Consider the following 26,697-nt stretch of genomic DNA (forward strand, 5'->3'; position numbering starts at 1 on the left):
AACGTGTCCTTTATTGAAATGACCTGAAAGGCCACTCTGCAAAAAAGAAGCCACTGCTCCAAAATCGCCATAAAAAGGCCAGGTTACAGTTTGCAACTGCACATAAGGATAAAGATATTACTTTTTTCTTAACTGTCCTCTATTCTGATGAAACAAAAATGGAACTGTTTGGCCATAATGACTATCATTATGTATGGAGAAAAAAGGAGGAGGGCGGCAAGCCAAAGAACACCATCCCAACTGTGAAGCATGAGGGTGGCAGCATCATGTTGTCAGGGTGCTTTGCTGCTGGAGGATCTGGTGCTCTTCACAAAATAGATGGCATTTTGAGGAAGGAAAATTATGTGGAGATATTAAAGCAACCTGTCAAAACATCAGCCAGGAAGTTAAAGCTTGGGCGCAAATAGCTCTTCCAAATGAGCAATGACCCCAAGCATACTTGGGGTAATGGAGTGGCCATCACAGAGCTCAGAACTAAAAAAGTGTGTGCAAGCAAGGAGGCCTACAAACCTGTCAGGAGGAATAGGCCAAAATTCCAGCAACTTATTGTGAGAAACTGAAATAAATCATTGTGTCTAGTATTATTCTGACATTTCACATTCTTAAAATATTGTAGTGATCTTAACTGACCTAAGAGAGGGAATGTGTGAATAAATGTCAGGAATTGTAAAAAACAAAGTTTAAATGAATGAGGCTAAGGTGTATGTAAACTTATGACTGTATTTATCTATCTATCTGCCTGTATAGCTATATGTCTGACTGACTAGGAGAAATAAATAAAAAATTTTATGTTTAAAATGTAAGATTTGTCTGTCTGTATGTTCATTTATTCTGAATAGGCCACTGTCTATTGTAATATGTTTTCTGTATTAGCACAAAAAAATGAAATAAACATTTTATCCACGTTACCTAGAACATTAGTACAAGGCAAGATATATTTAGTTATATTTTTCATCGATATCCTGAAGGTTATTTACATACGCAACCTAATCAAGTTTTCAATATATAAAACCCTCAACTAAGTTGTTTTAGCTGAAACACACAGTCCAGGTGTTTTCCACAGAGCCGCAGTGCAGAAGGGCTGTGATAAACTGACTACTGTCACTTGCTCACAGCAAACAGCACCTTCCATCACTAATCTGAGTGAAAATAATAATGCATATATATACATACATATACAATATATCTATATATATATATCTATAAAATTATTCTTATTTTTCTTTGGGGGAAGATAAAAGGAAAAAGAGAATAAGTATTAGCATTGTTCCCCTATTCCAGCAAGTTCTTGTTTCACTGTTCATGGACATTCAGAGAAGTTGCCTCTCATTGTACTTCTGAATCTTTGTTACGCTGTATATTGGGAGTCTTTGTTTGAATACAGTACAATGAGGGTTTCGGATGGAAGGCCTGAATACGTTGGGTCAGCCTATTCTCCCAGAGCTCGCTCAGTGGAGTTCATTCCCTGCAACAACAAGCTTCTCTTCAAATGTAGAAATGCGTATGGCACGTTTGTGCATATTGTCAGATTTGGATCAAATAGAAGCAAATTACCCAAAGGTGAGTTTCTCACTTTGTGCCTTTTTCCTTTTTAAATTTGAAAGTCGTTTGATCTTTATTTTAGTAAATACACATTACCTTACCACAGAAAGAAAATAATTGCTATGCAAGTTGATGTTATGGACATACAGTATAAATGTAACTGACAACAGAGCAGTTATTTCTGTCATTCTGTACCCTCTTATGTAATATAATGATATATAAGAACATTATATATAAGACATATGTTATGTAACATTCTCTGAACCTCAGAGTAACAAGCCAGATCTTTCTAACACGAAACTAAACATTGACCTGACATTTAATCTTCATGTATAATTTGAGCAACAAAATTAGATTTGGTTTTAGCAGATATTATTAAGACACTGACTATGCTACTCTGCTTTTTTCCACCCACTGGATTTTGGTCTTTGAGGAATGGGAGACTGGTCAATTTTGGGTCGCTTCCTAGCGGAGGTTCAGAACCACTCCACGGTGATTGGCAAGATTTGGCTGACGGTTCTGCTGATCTTCCGAATCCTGCTGGTGACGTTGGTGGGAGACGCTGTGTACAGTGATGAGCAGTCCAAGTTCACCTGTAACACCCTCCAGCCTGGCTGCAATAACGTCTGCTATGATACCTTTGCACCTGTTTCCCACCTACGCTTCTGGGTATTCCAGATTGTCCTTGTCTCCACTCCGTCCATCTTCTATATTGTCTACGTTCTCCATAAAATCACCAAAGATGAGAAACTTGAGAGAGAGAGGGCAGAGGCTAGGGTCAAGAACTCACCTGGAGAATACGTAGAGCAAGGTGACGTTTATCAGGGAGGAAAACCTTCCTACGGACCGCAGGGTGAGGAGTGGGCTGGCCATGAGGGGGAATGTGTGGAGCAGAGTCTTCTGCAGGATGACTACAGAGAGGTGGGCAAGGACCCTACGGAACTTTCCAGCCAGGTTCTGCTGATATACATCATCCATGTGGTTCTTCGATCCATCCTAGAGATAACCTTCCTGGTGGGCCAGTACTACCTGTTTGGCTTCGAGGTGCCACATCTGTATCGCTGTGAAACCTATCCCTGCCCAACACAGACCGACTGCTTTGTCTCGCGTGCTACTGAAAAGACCATCTTCCTGAATTTCATGTTCAGCATCAGCCTGGGCTGTTTCCTCCTCAACATTGCGGAGCTGCACTATTTGGGCTGGGTCTACATCTTCCGCATGCTGTGTACTGCATGCTTCTTGTGCTGCAGGCCCAAAACGGAGCTGTATTCTCCCCACAATCCTTTGCTGCTGAGGCTCAGGCACTCCATGCGAGGCAGGCTGGTCCTGCAGCCCCACACAGCCACTCTGTCCCACAAGAAGACAGCCACCACCTTGCTGTCCCACGCACCAGCCATTTCTTTTGAGACAGACTCCACAGTAGAGTGCACCTCTAAGAGGAACCCGGAGGAAAAAGAACGCATGAGACTAAAGCTAGCAAACATGGCTAGGCTGAGCAGCAAGAAGTCTTGGTTATGAGTCACCTAGGGTTGCCAACTCCATCTGACAGCAACTCCAGTAACATTATTGGTATGAGAGCCACAGTAATATGTACATAGTATGTAGTATTATAGCATTATAGCACATCTCAAGAATTTGATTTTTGAGGTCTGGGAGGAAACCAAGTCAAATTTACTGCTCTTTGCTGTATTCTTAAGTGACCTTGGGATTGTGAAAGGCGCTATATAAATGTAACTTATAATTATCATTTTGCATAATGCAACCGCTAAGAAGTAAACAGAGTGGTTTGATGTTACTTGCTCTGTTACAGACAAACTTACCAAGTCAGAGTGGTTCACAGTGGTGGTTATAGGAACCAGACTCCCAAAGTGGTGAATGCCTCTAAAAGCTCCCTCACTCAAAGCTATTACACAAAATGGTTGTGAACATGCTGCTTGGTTCCCGAGGCATTATTTTACAATAGTTTTGACATGAGCTTTTGGGTTAAATTTTAAAATACATTTATGGTGGAAAGATACACGCAGGGTGTTATAAAGCAAAATAGCACACAAAGAAAACTTAATTTTTTGGATTAAAATTGTCCTATTATCAACACATAAAAACTCCAAAGACATATGGGTTTATTGGCTATTTTGGATAGCAAGTAAAATGGCTATATTTGCACTGTAGACTTTGCAACCTCTGGTTCTATTGGCCAACATTGTAAGGTCAGAGCTAGAGCTAGTAAGTTTATTTACAGTGCAGCATTTTACCTCAAACCCTACTGAATAACTTTGTTTACATCTTAATGATTGAATCGTTTACAAATTAGGAATTCTGACTTCTATAATCTAGAACTTGGGAGTGGGCCTAAAGCAATGACTGGAACTGATAGTGAATGAACTACACTGTCAGTAAAAATGCTCGACATGGTCCCTGATATTGTCTTATTGCTTCTCAGATTGCATGGACTGGTACTGTCTCATTGTTTGTATAGCACTGTAGAATAAGTTAGCAGAGTTTCATACATGTAGTTGCAATCTGTGATTTGTACTGTAGAGCTACTTCAACATTGCAGCACTGCATAACAAGATATTTCACAAAACCTCCAAAGCTCTCAAATTGCAATTGCTTACATATATATATTTTTACAAATGAAGTAAGTTTATTCAAGGAAACAAGGAGATATGTAATGATAACCTAAAAACTATAAAATAGTTATTTACTCTTGTCTTCTTTACTTTAGACTACACATATATCCTTGCAAAGTATTTGTAAAAAGAAAATGAGAGAATTGAATGAAAGATGTAAAAAGGATGCCAAAGCTTCTTTTTGTGAAGTGATATTGCTGCACTGGATCACCAATGTCTTTAAAGCTAGTAACTTTTAGAATACATCATTTGATTTGGGTGCATGTTGTAGTCTGTGTGCTGTATTTTCCCTTTTGTTTACATGATAGTTTGAGCTTTGTCCAAGAGAGGGCAGTGTTTTCACTCTTTCACACATTATTACTAATGTACCCCAGCAGAAATCTCAACAGACTATGAACACACAATACAATTACAATATATATATTTTTTTATTTTAAGAATTATAAACAATTTTGTGAAGTAAACTTATTTAAACCAACACACGTTTAGTCACCATGTTTTTTCTTATTTGCTAAACTTGTGCTAGGAACATTACTACCCAGTGATGGTTGGAAACCTTTTACTCTGGTAGTGTTGGATTTGATGCCAAAAGCATCAAGTGTCCAAAGCAACTAACATCAATCTAGTTAAGAAATACATAGAGAACACTGTTCACATAGAGGTTAGTTAAAGATTTAATTCTGCTTAAGAAAATCCATGATCCTAAAAGGTTTATTCACTATGTATTAAGCATGAGCTATGTGAACAATATATAAATGCATAAAACATTGTGAATAAATCCTTTGTGGTGTGGATTTTACTGATAAATAAGCTGTTGAACAACTCATCATTAGAAATGTGTAAAAATAAGTACAACTTTGTTTTGAGACATTTGCTTTGAAATAGCTGAAGGTCCTACACGTAAGATATTTATACTTTAAATCAATTTAATGATTGCTATAATCATTTAGTCATAACTGATTGTCATTGACCTACATTACCAGCAATGTTGTTGTTTCCAGACTGTGCAGTCTGCACTTATTCCCACAGAACCGCAAGTTTATATTGACAAGGGTGATGATAAGAGCTCAAACTTTTGCTCACACATAATTTGGCTTATATAATAAACACCACTGGCAGGATTTGGAGACAAAAGCACCATTACTTGTTTAATCTGATGTGTAGGGCCTTCAAAATTAAACATAACAGTGAAGAAGCAAAACATAGTAATAAATCACACAGAACTCTGCTCATGGGTCAGTAAGGCCACCGTTCATCAGTATAAACTGTAAAATATATTGGTTCACAAAATATTCATTGTTAACATTGGAAGACCCTGTGAGCACTAACAACAGGTGCTGACCTCCTCAGCTGTCCCGCTCTGTCCTCCAGGCCACAGGGGAGCGCTGTTTATTTTGGCTCCCACTTTAACAGTCTCATTCTGAACACTGTCTGCCCCAAGTCGCTTCTGAATTTCAGAGGCCATTGTCAAAAAGGCTTTCTCCACATTGCTTGCATTCTTTGCACTTGTCTCAAGAAATGGGATTTTAAGTGGCTCAGCAAATTCCTGGGAAAAAATGTGTAAAAAAAATAAATAAAAAGTCAATACTTAGCCTATTATCAAAGATTCAATGCACTATGTGAACTGTTTGAATACACAGTACAACTAAATATAGGACTAGAATCAAGATATTAATAATCATATATATTGAACTGAAGACATAAAACTTTATTTATTTTATGTATTTTCAGGCAGATGTGTTGTATTGTCAGTTCTGCATAATTAAATAGTTTAGACGCAAAGTCATTCAGTGTATTTTGATGTCTAATGTGCAACTCTAGAGAAACTAACTGAGTCTGAGTTTCTTACAACTGAAATGTTTAACACGTCTAAAAGCTACATCACTGGATTCTGTTACATGAAATGGTTATGAATATGTTGCCTGATGCCTAAGAAGTTGTTTTACCATAATTTTGGAGCTTTTGGTCTAAAACCTATTTTTAAAATACATGCAGGGCAATTATAAGGCCTTTTTTGGATTTACCACTTCTATTTGACCCTAATCAGCATTACATAGAAAACGAACACACATGGTCCTCTGGTCATTTTGAATAGCAAATAAAATGGGCTATATTTGAGACCTCTGGTTCGCACCATTTCACATCAGAGCACTCTGAATGACTTTTAAATCTCAGTTGAATTGTGTTGGTGAAAAATCACCTTTTAATGCGAACAGGCAGGAAGCATCCAGATTGCGTGCTGCTCTTTAAGAGACAGTTACTGAGCGTTCATTATTTGCGCTTACTAACACTAAAGCCAGGCACCGTTAAGAACCAAGAGACTATACACCTATTTTTTGTGTGTTCAGTAAATGCACATGGAAACAAGTAACCAGTTAACATGCTGTTGTACAGCCAACTGTCCCAATGCTCACAGAAAGTGGAGGGTTTGGATATAAGCCATGTTAAAATGACAAAGCACATCTGCCCAAAAATGCCTGTATGTCAATAAATAGCCTATAAGCTCACATTCTGCTCTTTGGTCTCGTATTGATCTTGTCACCTATGACTCACAAGCTTCAGTATATAACAAAAACAGATGCTTTAACACTCTGGTTAGGATACTTATGGAGGGCAGTGTGGATCAGCTTCTGATGAAACACAGCTTTGAGCAGATACCTTTGCTGTGGTGAAGTCCACCACCTTTTTTGAAGTTAAATCACTTTTGTTCCCCACCAGCAGCTTTGAGACATTTTCACAAGCATAGCGATCAATCTCCTCCAACCACTGCTTCACGTTATTGAAGGACTCCTGCAAGCACAATGAAGTCTTAGATCTATGAACATCTTACATGATAACTCATTCATCTCTCTAGATGGCCATTACCTGGTCAGTAACATCATACACGATGATAATACCATGGGCACCTCTGTAATAGCTGGAAGTTATAGTTCGAAACCTCTCCTGACCAGCTGTATCCCACTGAGGCAGTAAGAAAAAGAGTGCATGTAATTTGTAAGGTAGAAGAAATATGAAAATATGAAAATATGAAAAAATAGATTTTTTTAAGTTAAATGACATATGGATTAGGCAATGTAAACCTAATTGATTAATATGTACCATATACTAATATGTACCATTACTGTATATCACAAAATAGCAATATCATGGTAAAGATGGGAGTTTGGCTTAAGAAATATGAAAAACTTTGTCTTTATGTTTATGTCTAACTTTATGTCTAACGTCTATGTCAACTCATAGACCAACAGAAGAATCTATTATCCTACAACCTGAATAGACATTAAGCTACTGTGCTGGGCAAAAGAAGCAGAATAGTTGAGTGTAATAAACTGTTCATAAACTTTACTCACAATTTGCAGTTTAACTATCTTCCCGTCCATCTCAATAGTCCTGATTTTGAAGTCAACCCCGATAGTGCTGATATAGCTTTCAGTATAAGTGTCATCCTGTTGACATCAACATACATTACCAACACTGAAGTGTGGTCAAAATGAATAGTGTGTTTATCTAAACATCATACACTAGTCTTAGATTTAGACAGTGCCTATCAAACACATATATAGGACATGAATGGATGTTTCTCACTTACCGCAAAACGCAGCAGTAAACATGACTTTCCCACTCCGGAGTCTCCAATCAGCAGCAGCTTGAACAGGTAGTCACTAAGAGAAAACATGATACTGTTACAAACAAGCCTTTTTCAGCGTAGAATTCTTTTCCATTTATCTCTACATCCAGCCTATACAGAAATGTAACACATCTAAATCTATCTGTATTTTGGAATAAATTATAAACATATTACATTATGTTCACATGTGAGTTAAATTGCATTCATGTAGATATTGGCAATATCATTATCTACAACACATTTACTCATCCATAATTCAGCAAACACTTCTTTCAGGAAGTTTCTGGCATAAGGACTACCTCTATGTTAAAGGCATAAGGCTAACACAGAGTAGGATACCCAAAATAAAGCTGAACTGTGACCCAAGCACTTCCTTTTTTATACCTTTGCCAGAGCTTATGACCCTGAACAGCAAAATGAAGTAAATTCAATCACCTACACAACATAACACATCATGCTACACACCACAACAACCAGACTACAGTATACTCACTACTCAGGATTCATGTTCAAGCCACTCAATGGCACTGTTCCAGAAAGGAGAAGATTCTTGCTTTATTTCCTTAAATGCTGTTATGTCTCCGTCCTTCAAACAAGCAAACAGCAACAACTGTACAGACTACAGAGAGCCCAGAAAATGCTCCATTAATAATTAAAACCATTGATCGAGTTACAAAGAGGCTGTTACCTGTGTCTTAAAGCAAGAGCACCACAGCAGCAGGCATATAGAGCACTGATAGTCTTTAAAACACTTTCAGTCATTTGTAACAAGATGTTTATTTTCATCTGTTCCAATCTTTACAGTAGCTGTCACAGCAGGAACATCTTTAACAGTGTTTTTAAATTATTGGAAGAGCAGCCAAGAAAGACTCCATGAAAGTTGTATCAAAGATATCCTTCTTGGACATTTTCAAGAATTATACAATAATCTAACAGGAAAGGCAACATGAAACAAATCAACCAGCCAGTAACAATCGTTACTGTAACGACTAGTTAAAAGGTAATTAGAAAAACCAAGGTAAGAGTTAAAGGAGCCACACACTTAGTAAAAACCCAGTGCTCCACATAAAGTCCAAACATTTCTTTAAAATCTGAATCATAACCTTTGGGTCAGGAAGAAAGTGTTGAAAAGGTTTTACTCTGACAAACCAGAGAACTGGCACATAAAGAAAGAAAGAAAAAAAATCCAATCTAGACAGTATGGTCCACATGGTGACTATTTCATAGTACTGCAAGCTGAGCACTTCAGATAAAGATATCACTCTCATAATTTACAACCATTGTAGTATTCTTAAATTAGCTTAATTACATTACAATTGCATCATTAAATAAAGCTTTGTCGATTTAAAGTAACCGTGTTAATTCACTTGTCCAAACAGTCAATAACAAGAACCACAGAGCCACCTGTAATAAACAATTATTAATATGAATAACAGCTTCTTCTACTAATGCTACTTTTCCATACAATATCCTTGACGTGTCCTCTCACGCTTCAATTTCTGGTATTTGGAGATATGAGAGGTTTCATTCTGAAAGGCTCCTGAACAGAGTAAGCAGGGTTTAGTGCATGTAGGAATCAATTCCTACAAGGGAAGTTTCATGACACTACAGCAGAACATCCTCCTGAGGCATAGAACTCAAGCCCAGAGCACACTGACTCAACACTGCCCAACAAACACCAACAGATCCAAATGTTTGGTGTGCCATATCATTGTGTGAATGGTCTAGAAGGTTCTCCCACATTCACACTATTCTAGAATGTTCTCCTCCATTCAGACCGTTTTTTCAGTTCTTATTCTGGAACATGTAAGTTGACTGCCAACAGTAGAATATCAGTGGCTGTGACTCGATCACACTGGCCATTTTTCTCTTAGTGTCAGAATTGGAAATGGATTTCCAGAGTAATTATGGGGGCATCATTTCTTATATTTTCTAGTGAATACCATACACCACTACATTAGCTGAATGTGGACCAAAGTGCACTGCGACTCTCTTGTTAAAGGTGGTCTGAAAACAAAACCTATCAGACACTCTCAACTCTCTGTAGAAACACTGTAAAAAACAGTGATAAAGACTGTTACGTTGCTCACCAAACAGTCTGGTAGCTGCAGGTGGCTGCAGTCATGGATCAAATATTAAATGTATAGCCTAGTTATAATTTTTTTGCTTTTTCCTTGTCTCTGCACTTTTCCAAATGTTACACTCATGTCTAAGGCTACGAATAAGAAGCCAACTTCAGCCTCACATGCCACACATGTCGGTTTGTTTATGTTTAGGTGCTGGTGATTCATGCTTCTGAATCTCTATTTAGTACAAATAGTTCTTGCCCGTATAGTTCTATACTAACGAGGGAGTATTGATCTATTTCAGTCACAGCCCAACATTCTAACGTTGGCGGTTGTTTTAGAGAGTTTGAAAAAAAGGAACCAATTACTCAAATGGACCAGTGTGAGAACATTCTAGAACAGTCTGAAAAGAGAAGAACATTCTAGATTCTCCCAACAATCACAAACAGCTATAGTACACCCGCATTTGGGCTTGCTGGTGTTTTTGGGAACGGAAGTGCCCATGTGGCCGGGTGCACCAGCAGTGCGTAAGTTGAAACACAGGCTAGTTGTAACGTAAGTGTTTACTAAGTTCAGATTTATGTCTTACTAAATCAGAACGGGTTGCACCACACAAACTAGTTTTAACGTTGAGCTTAGTAGTTACTACTTATTTACACCTCTCTCTGAGCAGGTGTAGGTTTTGAGGAAACCATCAGAAACCATGTAGAAAGTACAAAAAAGACCAAGAACATGACTTTTTTTGGTTAACTAAGCTAATAATTCTAAACTCTATATGCTGTGATTTTACTTACAGCTCTAATCGTCAGCCTTGTTTTAACACAGAGCGTGAAGCTAAACACCCACAGCTCCAGCTCAGTGAGACTCAGCAGCTGCCCAAACGGCTAAACTGGGGCTGCTGTTGTGTTGGTTTTCCAGAAGCCATCATTTAAAAAGCTGCATATTTGTTTTTCTCAGGGAAATATTAAATATAAACAGACAGTGGCTACAGACAATTTTATTCAGCTTAACTTGTACACATTGTTCTCTTCTATGCTGGATATTTTTTCCAAATGGCAGCAGGTTTACTGATGAACATGTTTTCGTCATGATGAACATGACGATAACATGTTCTGAACATGTTATTGTCATGTTAAAGTGATGTACGCGCTAGTTAGTTGTTACTAGTTAAGACACGACTTACAGATTTGCGGCGCAACCAAATGTAGTAAAAGGAAGTTGGAAACTAACTAGTGTTAACTAAGCACTTAGTAAAGACGTTATGCCCAAACTTAAGTATAAACCTACGCAAACCTGGTGCAAACCTGGTTTTAAGGAATGTTGGATTGGTGCGCTGCGGGCTTTAGTTCATTGGTGACCCCCCTTTCTCTACAGCTCATGAGGCACATAGCTCACTGCTAGGGTGGGTACTGGTAGACCACATCAAGTGAGACAAAGGGAAGGTCTTAAGGCCGGCCGTTGGCCTTGTCTTTGTCCTGCAGCAGTGCCAGGGTGGTGGTGGAAAAGTCACGCAGCACATGTAGTGTGTCTCGCTGCAGACGCAGAGTGTCCCTGGCAAACTGCTGCTGCGTCTGCACTAGCCGTTGCACCGACTCGGACAGTGACTCAAGGGATCGGGACAGCGTCCCCATCAGCACAGTGGTGGCCTGTTGCTCCTGCAGGCTGAGAGAGGCACTCTTGGCCAGGTGCTCTTGCAGGCTGCCCGGGCCCACTGAGGCTGGTCGGGGTGGCGGGCAAGGTGGCGCTATGTGGGAAGAGGTTCCTGCTTGAGTTGCACTGTTGCTGGAGGCCTGCTGCTGGGATTCAGTTCTGATGCATTCCCTGTCAGCACTAGAGGGTTCATGAAAAGTGGCACTTCCATCAGATTGGCGTCCAGCTTCACTGAATTGGCTTTGGTCTGGGGAGGAAGGATGCAACAGTGTGAGTATCACTGTACATGGATACACAATATATCAGCGGCCAAAGTATTATTTGCTGATAAATGGGAAAATGTAACTATTATTAGCCTAATATAGTAATTAGAGTAGTTTTTATTCTGGCTTTTGCACACATAATGACACATAGTGTCGTTTGAAAGCTCATCACAATTAACTGTGTAACCCAAAGAATGCATGGCAGCAGGCATTAGCAGCTAGCATCTTCAGAGTTTTAACCTGTCTTATACTCATTTCATGTGTGGATTACAGCGTGAACTTTTAATGCAAAATTAAGCTGGTATCAGTCTCTGCTAGGTATGTATTATTAATTATTGTTATCATTAAAATAAATTCTTTACTAATGCATCCAACACAGAAACACGATAAGTCCTATAACATGAGGGTCAAATATCTTTGTCTACAGCTTACCTTCTGTACCTGATGGTTCAAATGGGAAGTCAGTAAGGGGCACTGCAGAGTCATCTATTAAGACAAGTCAAGAACAATTTATGACAATGTAACAGCATAAAATACCATGGAACATAACATGCTACCATCCTCATCCTCATGCACCCCAAAAATAACAAATCATGTGAATTGTGGAGCACTCACTACTGTACATTACATCCAGGGGCAGTGGGGGTGGAGGTAGAACAGGTATGCCCAGTGGCTGGACTGGCAGCCTGCCGTTTGCCACGCTAGGGGAGTCCTGTGACATCCCGAGGGCGCCTTGACTGTCCTCATCTTCATCTGGGAGGTGGTCTGCCATGAGTGCGAATTTATCTGCAGGTGGGGGCATCTGCAGGATCTGATGCACCATGGACTCAATAGGCGAAAGGTCCTGGGCAATGCGGGCAGCTGAAAACCCAGAAGCCCTCATGGCTGCAACTTTGCGCTTGGTGTCACATTTGAGGTCTGACCACTTCTTAATAATTTCAATGATCTCCCTGTGACACTCGCTGATCTCGTTAATGCGAGCCGTCAAGGTGGCCCATGTTCGCTTCTTCACATCACCTGAGACACCCTGGTTAAATTTACCTGTTTGGAGACATGTATCAATGGAACATGATGGACATGACACCTGTATAACATCACTTTGTACGTCTACACACATAAATATCTGTATGCATGCACACTGCATGTGGCAGAAATCTTCAAGGAAAGAAACTGAATTCAATGTGAATATGAACCTTCATACTTACCAACCAGTATGTGGCGATTTTTCTTGACCTCAGTCAGCAGCAGCTGGACTTCAGGGAAGGTGAAGCGTGACTTCCTTTTCTTAAAGCGCACTGAGCCCCCTGCTGACCCACCATATGAATAGGGATAGCCAGACATCTTCCGTCACACAAATCTCTTACTCCCCAAATACACAGACCCCTATAAGAGCATTAGATTGTATTATATGATTTAGGGCCTTCTCCCTTAAATGCCACGCCCATTCAACATTTACCACTGCTGTACATCATCTTAAACAACATGGTTAGAAGTAGCAACATGTGGCAAGCTTCGTTTCTCATTTTCTTACAGTATTGAACATCACTTCATCAGCAGTACGTTACATTCCACCTTAAGAACAGTCCAGAATCAATCCCTGGGCTTGGTGTAAAGAAATGTTATTTGGAGGGGAAAAAACCTGCAAAGTGAGCATATTTTTGCTTTAAGAGATTCCTTACACGATTTTTAAAGACTATACGCTGATCAAAACAAAACAATCTTACAAACATAACGTGAGAATCTGTAAGTATATCTAAATTCTGCCTACAAACTGGGATGTGGATGTGATGAGAAGGAATTAGGCAGTCAGACTTGCTTAGATGTGTGGTCCTCGGATTTAATTTAAGCCACATCAGCTTTCATCACGCAACTGAATTTATTACCAATACGAAAAGAAATCCCCTATTAATGAATGCCATGTGCCTGCTGTGTGTGTGGTGGAGAGGCGGATCCTTAAAAACACAGTCGAAGCTTAGGGAGGATTCAAGCAGACAATGCGACTTTTCCAGGATCGTTTTGCTTTAAATTAAGCGTTACATCTAATTGCTGAGTGATTACACTCACGCATACACACTCGCACACTACACACACGCGCGCGCAGCGCCTCGTCAGGTCTCGCAGTGCTTCCTGCTTCTTTGTTGTGCTCGCTGCGTTGAGGAATATCGAGAAACCGACAAACGCCATCGCAGTCGGGCGCTCGCACAGCTAACCTAGCCTTCACTCAGTCACTGTTCAGTCTTAAAGGTGAACCAGACAGGCAGAGTGATGCTGGGACATATTCGCTGTCCCCGACATGCCGGTCATCTCTGTCGGACACGTACACACTTCAGCTGGGTAACCAGGTTACTGCTAGGGCAGGATCTGTTGTTGTTATTGCCGTGTTCGCAGCTAGCTAGCTAGGATAGCAAGCAAGCAAGGTCCCGAGGCTCCCAACGAACGGGTTTTTACTAAGAGCTCCTTCACGAAATGCTCTTTTTTCGAGACGAATTTTTACTATGGGGATTAAAACAGAGCGTAACAAACTTCCCATTTACCTACATAAACCTTTCGGCGTTGCCGTAATTATCGCCAAATGGACGAATACGCCCTCGGTTTCATGTCCGAAAACTTCGTACAGTCAGAGAGATCCCCCGCGTCGCGCAGACTCAGCTAGCTACGTCATTTTTTCCCTTTATCTGCGCACATTCACCAGCGTAAGTTAACGGCGTTGACATGGACTGCGCGGTCTCCTTGGTTACTGCGCATAAAATAACTGCGCTCTGTAATAGTTTGCGCACTAATTAACGAAATAATTTTGTTGTTAGGAAGGGGTTGAGCCCATGTGACGCTAAAACGTCGTAAGTCTCTGAATGACAGTCTGAGTAATGATAGGTGCTTTAGTACCGAACAGTGTACCTGATTACATTAATAATGACCATGACACTTTGAATTCACGCAGGCTAGCTAGGCGGTTTATAACGGACACAGCAGCTGTTCTGCTATGAATTTAACCGTGATACAAATGTTAGTTATTTAATTATGGGTTGATAGAATATTTTTAAATCCTTTCGCACATTAAATAAAAAGACATAATCATAATAATAACAACAATGATAATAATAATAACAATCATAATATAATAATTTTGATTTCTTCCCAGTATCACTCAAACATTTTTTCGTGCTGTTCACGTATGTGGACACATAAAAAGGTTTTTCATTAAAGGAGCAGTCTGGCAAAAATATTTCGCACACAATTTCGCCCTTCTACCAAATGAAGACGTTTGTTGTCCTAAATTTGCCTCTGTAGTTTTGCACTGGGGCTAATGCAGCCAATAACGAAATTATACCCCACCAATTAGCATCATACAGACTGCGTGCCTAAATCATTACAAATTTGCCTCAGACCATTAAGTTGTTAAGTGATTTCAAATAAACTGGCTTATATGGTGTCTGACCCTGTATAGTACACTGTTATCTTCAAAAATTGCGTGTTCGCAGTTGAAAATAGCCGCAGCTGCCATATTGAAGCCTGAATTTAGCGTGTGGTGGGTTACATCTTCATACATAACAGTATGTCATTCAGTGTAAGAAATAAGCGAGTCTGTTCGACAAAAAAACGTATGATTTGAGGGAAGTACGTAATGATTTAGGCATTCAGTTTGCATAATACTTGGCAGGGTAACATTTTCCACTACATGTTAGCTACATTAGCCTCCATACCTCAGGTTCAAAACTACAGAAGCAAACATCGAACAACAAACATGCTCACAGGCCTCCATTTTGAGCTTGTGCCTCTCATCGCAGGTCAACAGCAGCGTTTGAGTTCACCTTTTCTCCAGCAGATGGGGCTAGCGAGGGTCTGTCAAATCTGCCATAATTACTCAAGGAAGGCAAAGGAGCATGCATTTCTTGGCAGTAGCTATGTACAAACCTACTGCACAATGTGTAGTATTTATTACAAACAAATGCAGAATAATTGTTAAAACACAAATGGAAAGCCACAATGTACAGGCTTAATCAGTTTTGCACTTGTTACACTCAGCCTTTTCTTGGCATGATGCTCTCCACAAGAGTAATTTGAGAATGCACAACAGAACACTAATCTGCATTGAGCTTGACTGTTTCATGCCAGTTCAAAGAGGCACATGTATATAAGCTACTGACACATTTGCTCTGCTATTTGTAGCCAATAAGTAAAGTTTTGACATAGGTTGTCATTAACATGTAGCTACCTTTAATATGCATACATGAAATCAAGTAACAAAGATACTATAAAATACAATGACAAAGCATTTCAAACAGCATCCAAAGAACTGGTTTACACTATAGTAAATGTGCTTAAATGTTTTTATTATTGTTATTATTATTATTATTATTATTATTATTATGGAAAGTTACAAACGTAGAAAATAAATTAATCCAGCTAGGTTAATCTTAACAGACATGGTTACGTATGTTAAACAACATTCTATGGTCAGTTGCTTTCAAAATGAGAGAAAGCCTCGGGGCTGTATTTTGTGTTCCAGATGTGTACACTTGTAAACTTGTTTATCCAATTGCCATCTCTTCTCCATTTTTATCTTGCTATTAGCTTGTTAGCCCTCTGATTGGCCTCATTGATGCGAGACTCGTTGACAATGGCCTACAAAAGAATGGGACAAGAACACAGTTTTAATAGTTCATGTTGCTGGATGGATTACAAATGTTAAAATGGCCTGAATAGGACAATAAATTAAAACAACAATTTTATAAATTAAAACAAAAAGTAAACCTAAAAAAAACACTGACCTTCCCTTGTATGCGCTCAATCTGGATGTTCTGAGTATCAATTTCATTCCGCATGTCAAGTGCCATGCTTCTCAAGTTGCCGAGGATGCTGCCGACCTGGGCCAGATTCTCCTCCATCTCATCCTCTCGGGCATCATTTGTCACTCTGGTGGACACACAAACACACACTGTCAAGTCACTTTGGACCAAAAGTCTGAGTCTTTGTCGTTTTGAAGGAAAGCAACATTCTAGGACCTTCTGATATATCCACCACTCATGGTCATCTTCTCTCTCTCATCAACCACACGGGATGGGGGTTGAGTGGACACCACGCCATCCTGATTATTACCCCACACCTTCTTATAGGCTCCACTTGCCTCAAAGTCTTTCAGCCTGGGAACATTCATGTGACAAGACAGTTAATAAACCTACCAGTCATTTGGTCATCTGCCAGTCTAATTAAGAGTTAAATTCATGACGCTATTCATGACTGACTAATATTTAGTGTTTAGCATAATCTGAAACTTTACTGACTAAGCTTAAAGTGATAAATCAAAAGTACACAATTTGCTTCTTTTTTCTAACACAATATGACTTACTGATACCTATAAAAATTGTAAAAAGTACATCACAGTGCTAAAACAGCAGTTAGCAGCCATCTCGAAGTCTAGATTTTGCCTGTAATATATGTATTTTTATAGATGAAAATGGTATAAACAACATAAACCAGTAAGTTTGAAATTACTTTACACCTTGACACTTTGAGGCAAGTTTAGGCTGATGATTTAGGCATATATTTGCACAGTGCTAAGTAGTAGAATATAAGCTTGCATTAATTGTTAGCTACATTAGCTGCAAAGCTCCAGTACAAAATTAAAAATCAAACTCCAAAAAATGGCTGATTTGGGATAAGAGGAAAAGTGAGTACATTTACTTTTTCATCAAACTACTGCATGTAAAGCTTTCTGGAAGGCATCCAGACATGCAACTGAAGACAGAGATATGGCATACTTATCACAGGAGCACAGGCCGCAGCATTTGCCCATGTCTGTGAGATTTTTCTCAGCTTCCCTCATATCCTGATTGATCTGGTCAAGCCCCTCTTCAATCCGCTCCAGTTGCTCTGAAAAAAAGAAAAAAAATGGTTTCATAGGGTTAAGCATAAACACACTTTTGTCAATATGAAATTAGGGATAGGCAACATGGCAAAGATATAGCATCATTTACTGAGACACTTTTTTGATACAAAATATGCATTTCAATTTTTAGTTTTTCTGAGGTTTAAGTTGGAACAGAGAAAAAAGAAGAGTAAAAAAAAGAGCCACATTTTAAAAAAATAGCACCAAAAAAATGAATACATTAATGAATACTGCACTGCACTATATCTAATTAAACAGGACTAATGTTGCAGTTGGTCAAGAGTTGTGAAATACTGATGATACCATGATATGCTCAGGGAAGCATACGGTGACGCAGTATCATGACAATGATAAATATAATGATATTGCCCACCCCTACGTGAAACTGAATATGAGTCTATGTACACTATATGAGCATACATACAAATATGCAACTGTGAAAAAATGTAACTATGACTATTGAAATACTGAGATATTACTAAGATAATACTAAGTTACTGAGATATTACTAATATAATACTAAGAAGAAACTGAGCATCCTTTTATTATAGAGTTACAAAAATTGTAGCTAGTAAATTAACCAAAAAAGGCTTTCACAAATATAGACGGAGAGAATGATTATGTCTTTACCGCCTTGCTCATCTAGCATGACCAGCGTCTTGATCCCTGCATCTTTGCTCTGTTGAAAACATATTAGAAAGTACATTATATTAAGCAACAAATAAATAAAATGAATCAATATTTGGGAATACTAATGAATATACAATGTGAAAGTAAATTAAACTATACAATAAATGTGTTCAAGCTAATGGACTGTTCCACAATAAAGCGTATAGGTATACTGTTAAAAAATAGTGAGCACTTTAAAAAGATGCTCTGAAGTATCTCTAGTACTTGTCATTTTGTGGGAACATTGACATGAAAACTTCTTGTACAACAAATATGAAGTGTAAAGTAAGTTTGGCCAGCTTTGTGAGTCTTTTGAGTTTAGAAGTCCCTAGATGACTCAACAACCTCCCTGTCAATCAATCACTTCAAAAAACATTAGCAACTCTGTATACACAACTCATTTCTTTGTTCTCAGTAATAATTAAAATGTAATTAAACTATGACGCTTAATGTCATTTTTTACCTGTGTCATTACAGCGCTATGGTATTGACACTGGAAATCATAGAAGTATTATATGCAACAGCAAACTCATTAAACCTAAAGGCTAGACAAAACACATAACTCAGCAACTACAGTGTCACAAAATATGCATAAGTATTCATAGAAACCTTATAAATGGTAAATGTAACTCACTTTACCTAAACGCCGCAAAAAATGCTCACATTTGTTCAACCATCCAGACTTGGCAAGCTATGTCATCATCAGTATTATGTCACTGGAGCATATACTGAGCTACAGACTCAGTTGTCATAATGCGCAATGTGCATATTGTTCAACTCCCAAAGTATCAGAGCACAACCTTATGTCACCTGATACAGACATTATGTCAACTCAACATCAAAGTTGCCAAATGCTCAACTTTTATGATGCCTGTTAGAATAAGCCTTTATAAGTGTTTATGTAGGTTTATGTCATGAAGGGCTTATGTAGGTGTGGTGCTGCTTTATGAACACTGCCCTACAGTAAAGTGTTGCCATATATTCTTGTACTATGGCATGGATAACCACACTGTATGCCTACATGGAGATGAAAGTGTCAGATTTAATATTGTGTGGGGTTGTCCCTAATTACAAAGTGTGTGTGCGCATGTATATGTGTGTTTATAAACATCACAGGTGTTCTTATTTCCAGCAGCGTGGTGTGTGTCTATGGCCAGGGGCTGACACAAAGGATCTATTTTATAGAAAACAAAGAACTGGAGCCATTGCTCATTCACGTCTATTATGGCAACGTGTCTGGATACATAAAACAGCTTTTCACAAGCATGGTAATAAACTCAGAGCACACGCAGAAGGGAAATGCCATTGACGTAGCCTGAGCTCTCTGTTCACTTCAATAAAACCCTGCTTTTGCAAGATAAGGTGGTCAGATACTACATTAAAGTTTGACATAAAAATGAGCCTGTTATTATCAATAATGACCAATAATAATAATGAGTGTCTTCTAGATGAAATTGGAAACACAGTGAAGGAGGACCTCACCTCTTCTAAAAGAAGCCTCATGTTTCTGGTGATCTCTAGTGACTGGAGACAAGAGAAAACAAAAATCAAAACAAAATGGCATGATTTACCATGGATCAAACTGCTTGACTAGGTATAAAAGTACAGTAATCGTCATTAATAGTTTTATTTGTTTCACAGAAACCACCTGTTTAGCTGCTCGCACGGCTCTGTTCATGACGTCTAGCGCTGTTCATGCAGGAGATTACAGAGCATGTCATATTCCCTGCTGAGCAATGAGTGGGGAATAGAGGAGAACTGCAGTAACCTTTACCTAATGGAGCGGCAGAGGTGATGTCACTGCTGCTAGACAAGTCCACTGAACAGTAATAATTGAGACCTGTACACTCACTTATCTCCTAATCATACAGTACAGTAGCAGGGTTAGCTTGGCACTATACTGGATTTTGAAATCAGCTCTATATGACTGCATTTAAACTAGAGCTGGCATCAAAATCCAGTATAGTTGAAGTGCAAACATTTTAAGCACACGAACAACATATTCTTTAACATTTCATTATGCTAACTAGCTACTTCTTTAAAAGCTTCACTCTGTCTTTTATTACAGAAAGCTAACTGGCTAATTGAATCATTAGCCGGTTAGCTTTCTGATGAGCTGCTAAGCCTAACCTTAAGTTGCTCTAGTGAGGGCAGAATATACCCAGTTATAAAGAGAATATGAAGGTAAACTAGTTAAAGAGAGTTTGTTAGCAGCAGCCAGTGATGTTTAACTGCCAGTTAATCATTTATTTGGATTTTATGGTCACGGATTTCAACAATAACAAATAGGTTTTTCAAGGAGTCATAATACATCTCCACTGATCGGAGTGACTATAAGAAGGGTTCCAACCAAAATTTATTGCATCAGCCTCTCGCCTTGTTTTTATCAGACAAAAATGTACCCTGAATGTGTTACGCAAATACATCATACAACCATTAGGAATCTTTACAGCACTAAACAAATCCCGACTGCTAGCCACCGATCTAAAGGCTAAAAAATACATTTGATCGAACACCTCAAGTGGTCATCAAACGTTTTCCTTTGTTAAAGGAATAACTTAGTCAGCTAGTGAACAAAATCTGCCCCCAACACCTACCCAAAGCATTTTCAAAAGCAGTCTTTCAAAATCTATTTCTACTTCTGGAGACATTATCAGAAGGGGTTTTCCAAGGCTTTCAATAAGGAAATCTCACGCTAGATACTACTACAGCACCACTGTAGAAGGTCAGGAGGCATCTGTACAACAGACAGAGCAATAGTTACATTTTTCATTTAGGCCAGAGTGTCTTTTTCCGTTCTTCACATTACTTACATATCTGTTTCATAGTTACAAAATAATTTTTATAAATAAATAAATAATGATAAGTCTTAAGATTGTGTAGTAGGCCTAGGGTTCAGGGCTTAATCCTTAGAAGTTACAGTTATCGCTATCTAATATAGAATTTTGATTTTAAATGTTGTTGGGAGTGCAGATTCTAAACTTTCAGTCGATACATTGTCCATACAGTCTTGTTTTGTGGGAGGAACAAATATTCATGTTTTTGCTATTTCTTGACATAGAAACAGAGAAAAAGTTGTAAGTAAGGACTCAAACCTGTTGATATACAGAAAATAAACACAGAATTTAAAACGAAGATAAATGTAATTCATTGCATGCCTAGCTACGTAATGAAATGTAGTTATGTAATTATGTTTCCATAGTACAATAGTCTAATAGGACAGTACAGTGTAACTTTTAGACCTTTGAAGTTTAAGTGTCTTAGTCTGGCCCACAGTGTGAAAAAACACATTTGACCAGTTTTCAGGTGATGAGCAATGCTGTTCTCATCTCACCGCAAACTTTTTTTCATCATATGATACTTAAAAGTTTTTGCTGGTGGTGTTACCTCATCTGTCACCTGGTTGGCCCTCCTCTGGAGCTCTTCCGCCTCAGATCTCAGGGGGGAGTCGGCAGCCATCTTAGATTCAGTGCTATATGGCAAAATGAAAGAACAAGGGAGGAGAGAAGCATAGTTATTCTTAGACTGGAGACACTGCACCACGGCTTCAGACTGTGAGGTATAATTGGCCTGTTACAACGGATGAAAGCACAGAACACTCGATAAAGTAAACGCTTAAGTAAATAAGACCCCAGCAGGTCTGAACCTACTGCAGTGTCTAGATATACTGCACTCTGCCTCGTGCAGCACAACGGTCATCATTTATTAATTGCAGGGTGAATAACAAATCAAGAATGGTGACAGTGGTAAATTACAGATCATGTTGAACCTTGAATTATTTTGCAACATCTGTTATTGAACTTCAAATGACCAAACACCTTCACCAACAGCACCAAATGCAGAACATTTGCATGAGACAAGAGAGAAACATTAATATCAAATCTATTATTTTTGAGGCAAAAGTAAAATAAATGGTCCTTTATTCAGTGAAAGAAAGTCTGAAAAGCCAGACATTTTGAACAAGTTTGTTCAAGGCAGTTAAGTTGTATTGAAGTACAAGGCTGTATTAAAGAGGCAAAAATGACTGATTAGCTTTCTTGCTTCTTAGTAGTGGTTCCTAAATGATGACAGAAACAGCTCAAGCTCAAATAAACAAACACTACTCATCACTGCCCTCTAAAGATGTCATGGCACCAAGTCAGAACTTAGAACTTTTGTTGTTTTTGTAAGACCCACGATGTTTCATTAAATGTGTTTTGCGTTTTCTTTTATTTACGCTGATCAGCCATAACGCCAAAACCATCTCTGTGTTTCTATACTTATTGTCCATTTTATCAGCTCCACTTACCATATACGTGCACATTCTATAATTACAGACTGTAGTCCATCTTCTGTCTCTCTAAATACTTTGTTAGCTCCCTTTTACCCTGTTCTTTATTGGTCACCACAAAGCAGGTATTAATTGGGTGGTGAGTCATGGTATTAGGATGGTGAAACTCTGTTAGGGAGGGACTCTGATCTAGTGTTTTTGCTTGATGATAGGTGAGTGTGGTGGGAGAGGGAGTTGAAACATGGTATTATTTTCTTTAATATTATTATTCTCTGCCAGCTGGTGAACAGTTCAATCAGAAGATGCTGAATCAGAAAACCTTTTAGAGGTGGGCAAAAAGTCACTACACTTTGATGGAATATTATGGGAAATCAAGAAGTGCATTTACATGCACTCAATAATCCAATCCTAATCAGATTTCTGCAGTTATCTGATTATTCAAATAGTCATGTTAACAGCATTTCTTAGATCAGAATAAGAATCAGATTTCTCAGTGCATGTATACTCTTACTCGGATTTCTTTCGATTTTCTCAGTCTGCGTATGCGTGAAAACAGACCATGGTACTGGAAATAAGCAAGCAGTCTTGCCATGAGATGGCAAAAAAAAACACTTTTGGAGCGACGCTGTGACCAACTACATGGTTGATAAAAAGAATTAAAATATTACTTAATTGATATATATAGCACTAAATATATATATATATATATATATATATATATATATATATATATATATATATATATAAACACTTAAATGTTAATTTAATGTTAATTATATATTAACACTTAAATGAGCACTAAGTTAGGTATTTATTGTAATGTACTGTACTTATTGAAAAGTACTGCACTTTAACTCAGTTTCTTTTTCTCTAGGTATCAACATGGGCTTTTGTTTCTAGCAATATCTGAGCTCAAGACTAGCAAAGGTAATTTCTCGTGGCAGAAAACAAAGCACTTTTTTGTCACTCTGGATAAGAGTGTCTGCTAAACGCTGTAAACAGTAAATGTAAATATTCTTCATCTTCTAGATGATGTATGTTCATATTTTCAAGTAAAGTTGCTCAATGTTTTAAAAAAACGCGACATGAAGTTTTACATTTCATGTCACATCTTCTTATGTTAGTTTTTTGGCTCATTGCAAAGCAGAAATCCATTTACTGCCTGTCTCATGTAGACCCAGAGTTTTCCCATTATGTGATTAGTCAAGTGCATGTGAATGTGTTGATCGGATTACTGATAAAATCTGATTTTCTGCAGTTATCAGATTATTAAGTACAAGTAAACGCACTTAAGAATTTAGTTTTTTAGACAATATAAGAAATTGCGCTTAATATAACCAGGAACATAATTGACAAGATTAAAAAGGTTTCAGTTTTGATATTAAGTCTGCATCACTGGCATCAGGCTTGTAGCTTCATGGCATTCAATTTAAGACTAAAACAATAAGCTTCATTCATCTTAGATCATATGCAGAGCGGGCTATATCACAAAGAAGAGCTGAAGATGCTGTGGTTGAATGCAGGTATAATTACATCCTAATTACAGACTGTCTCTGCCAAGGCAACATGCTGGGAGACACAGCTTGAGCAGAAAAAGGGTCCTGATGCCTATATCACCCAATATAGATTTAAATACCCTCAAATTAAATTTGACATTCTGCATTTCAACCTCATAGTTATCGTTTCATTTAGAATCCAATGTGCTTGACTATAGAGCCAAAACAACCAAAACTGCTTTACTGTGCAATTACTTACTGACTACACTGTTCGTAACATGCAGTGTACATTACAGCAGTTATGTATTGATATAATGCCTACACTTTCTAAACAGGCATATTAAAATAACATGTGGTGTCTTATTTTTAACACATCTGTGTGTCCAGTTAAGGACAACACATTTTGTGTTACTTCTAACACGATGTGGTGTCTTTTTCAGCATGGACAGGCACTGTGTTCACATATGTTTTAATTGGACAGTTTGTGGCACAGATATGATGAGCCTGACGCAAAATGTGTCATAATAGTGCTCAATAGTGAGTGTACTGACTCAACACTGTACTTTTGCAAGTATTTACTCAAATTATGTCCAATACAAAAATGTACTGCTTTTTTTTGCTTCATTGTAAAGAAAGTTACTGAGTCCACAGTGGTGGTCTAAAAAGTTGTCTGAAGAGTTCAATACTTCTAAAAGCAGGAAATGGTTATGACAGAAAATGGTTGTGAATATACCTGAGACATTGAATATTGTAAAGCCAAAATAGCAATACTACCATTATCAACATAATAAAATAGCTATATTGTTACTGTAGACATCTCAACACTTTCTATCAGCTCCACTGCAAAGAAATCTGAGCTGGTGAGTCTCTTTATAATGCACCATTTTACATGAATGACTTTGTTTACATCTCAATGATTGAATTATGCAGAAATTGAGCCTTAAAGTAGATAGATGTACAAGTGTCTATTTATGAAACCATCAATGGACGTTATGAGGCTCAGTGGTGCTATACTTTACAGATAAATTCAATAATGTTTATAACACTGGGCATCTTTTATGTTACCTGGAAATTATTTTGTCTACTGTGCTTTTTATCTGGATCTATATCTATATCCTAACTATCTATATAGTGTACATAGATAAAGATACATAAAATGGCTATAGTTCAATATAAATAGCACTAATATTATATAGCAGAGTACCTTTGCATAAGTCCTGTTTAAATTATTAAAACTTTTTATTTTGGCAGTATGTGTGTTTTTTTGCCAATGAAAACACTAAAAAAGTGGCAAAAAAGTAACTTGATTGTTTTTTTCTTTTTCTACATTTTCTTTGGAATTTATGTGGACACCTTCACTAACACAGATTAATTGTAGGCTACACCTTTTATTCGGCAAATAAAGATTCTGATGTTAATTCTGATTCTCACACGGGGTAGTTGGGTAGGAGATACACAGGAGATACCACGTATGCTGGTGTGCATATGTGTTCAGCCCTTCCATTACTAATCATTTCTTCGTAGTCTGTTTTCCTGTCTAGATGCTGCCATTTCTTCTTTTGGTTTGGATTTGTTTCAGTAAACTTGACTAGGGCATATATGCATTTGCCTCATCCTCCCCCTTATTACAGCTTTAAAGGACAGTGCTTTTGAAACCTGGACTTTTATAATTCTGGACATCTAAGATGACGTTTGTACTGCTGAAACAGCTGGAGATACTGAGCAACCTCCACCCACCTGCTTCACATCTCAGCTAAAGCTTCAGTGATAAAATAAAAACCTATGAGTGCCTGTAGTCTCACTCTGATGTCTTTCTTTTCTCTACAAATGTGACGAAAGCCAAAATATCATTACACTTCAACCGATCAACCAATTTTCCTGTTCAACACACCTGCCAATTGGTCTTCCACTAACATATCTGATGTCAGTGGTGCACACACCCATCAGTTATGAAGCATCTTCTCATGTGTCACCATCAAATCCCTAAACACACCTATTGATTCCCTTCTGAAAAGGGCAAGATGTACTCCTCTGAGTCTACAGCATTCCCCAGGGTATAACAGTCCCCTGTATAATTCATCAGACCGGCTTCCAGACTGGTGGTAAAACCACAGGTGGACTCTTCATATTTCATATTCCTCAAGCAGAGCTTCAGAATCAGGACCAAAACAGAAACGACCACGCTAAACATCACTCTCCTCACACAAAAATCTCCATTTCGCTGAAAATCTAGTTCATTTCGATGTAATTATGATCTTACACATCTATTTGTTGTATAAGGCAAGTGGAAAAACTTTCCCTTTACATGGCAACCCTTCCAATAAACACAGCGGCACAGACTGTCACATGACCAGCTATGCCGTAACATCTGTGCGTAATTCGTATGTGTCGTTAACAGGAATCACACACAGACCGCTACAAAAAAGCTCACACTTTTATAAAGTTGCGAATATGTGGAATTCATACGGACTTACCTCTCGGAAAAAAGGGAAAACTGGATGGCTGTGAAGCTTTCACTTCCTTTACCTGCTCGCTCACACAAAGCAGTTGTTCTCCTGAGCGCTCGAGCACCTGTGTTTGCTCACGAATCTGATTT

At 38.3% G+C, this 26,697-nt stretch overlaps 4 protein-coding genes across 5 annotated transcripts; 1 reads left to right on the forward strand and 3 right to left on the reverse strand.

The window, feature by feature from the left end:
• Positions 1-1,977: 1,977 nt before the first annotated feature.
• On the forward strand, positions 1,978-3,060 carry LOC118827407 (gap junction delta-2 protein). Its single transcript, XM_036598762.1, has one exon. The coding sequence runs from the start codon at positions 1,978-1,980 to the stop codon at positions 3,058-3,060; it is 1,083 nt and encodes a 360-aa protein (XP_036454655.1).
• Positions 3,061-4,853: 1,793 nt separating this feature from the next.
• On the reverse strand, positions 4,854-8,401 carry zgc:171927 (uncharacterized protein LOC100124616 homolog). The gene is made up of 6 exons (XM_036562663.1): positions 8,294-8,401; positions 7,762-7,834; positions 7,523-7,618; positions 7,038-7,133; positions 6,831-6,962; positions 4,854-5,718 (listed from the first exon to the last, which is right to left on the reverse strand). Exons 1-6 carry the CDS (start codon positions 8,305-8,307, stop codon positions 5,497-5,499), a joined length of 633 nt encoding a protein of 210 aa, XP_036418556.1. The 5' UTR covers positions 8,308-8,401; the 3' UTR covers positions 4,854-5,496.
• Positions 8,402-8,564: 163 nt separating this feature from the next.
• On the reverse strand, positions 8,565-14,447 carry zgc:113149 (uncharacterized protein LOC541363 homolog). Of its 2 annotated transcripts, none has more exons than XM_036562678.1 (5): positions 14,318-14,447; positions 12,985-13,162; positions 12,395-12,820; positions 12,212-12,265; positions 8,565-11,763 (listed from the first exon to the last, which is right to left on the reverse strand). In XM_036562678.1, the coding sequence occupies exons 2-5, from the start codon at positions 13,118-13,120 to the stop codon at positions 11,312-11,314; spliced, it is 1,068 nt and encodes a 355-aa protein (XP_036418571.1). In that variant the 5' UTR covers positions 13,121-13,162; positions 14,318-14,447; the 3' UTR covers positions 8,565-11,311. The 2 variants fall into 2 exon arrangements, with proteins under 2 accessions (XP_036418571.1, XP_036418564.1); XM_036562671.1 differs by having other exon boundaries at positions 14,314-14,447.
• Positions 14,448-16,122: 1,675 nt separating this feature from the next.
• zgc:101731 (SNARE_SNAP25N and SNARE_SNAP23C domain-containing protein) lies at positions 16,123-26,647 on the reverse strand. Its single transcript, XM_036598774.1, has 8 exons — positions 26,576-26,647; positions 21,723-21,807; positions 19,818-19,859; positions 18,297-18,345; positions 17,539-17,650; positions 16,783-16,920; positions 16,549-16,693; positions 16,123-16,402 (listed from the first exon to the last, which is right to left on the reverse strand). Exons 2-8 carry the CDS (start codon positions 21,792-21,794, stop codon positions 16,337-16,339), a joined length of 624 nt encoding a protein of 207 aa, XP_036454667.1. The 5' UTR covers positions 21,795-21,807; positions 26,576-26,647; the 3' UTR covers positions 16,123-16,336.
• Between the last annotated feature and the right edge of the window lie 50 nt (positions 26,648-26,697).

Source organism: Colossoma macropomum, unplaced genomic scaffold (genome assembly GCF_904425465.1).
Source record: "Colossoma macropomum unplaced genomic scaffold, Colossoma_macropomum, whole genome shotgun sequence".
Taxonomy (NCBI): domain Eukaryota; kingdom Metazoa; phylum Chordata; class Actinopteri; order Characiformes; family Serrasalmidae; genus Colossoma; species Colossoma macropomum.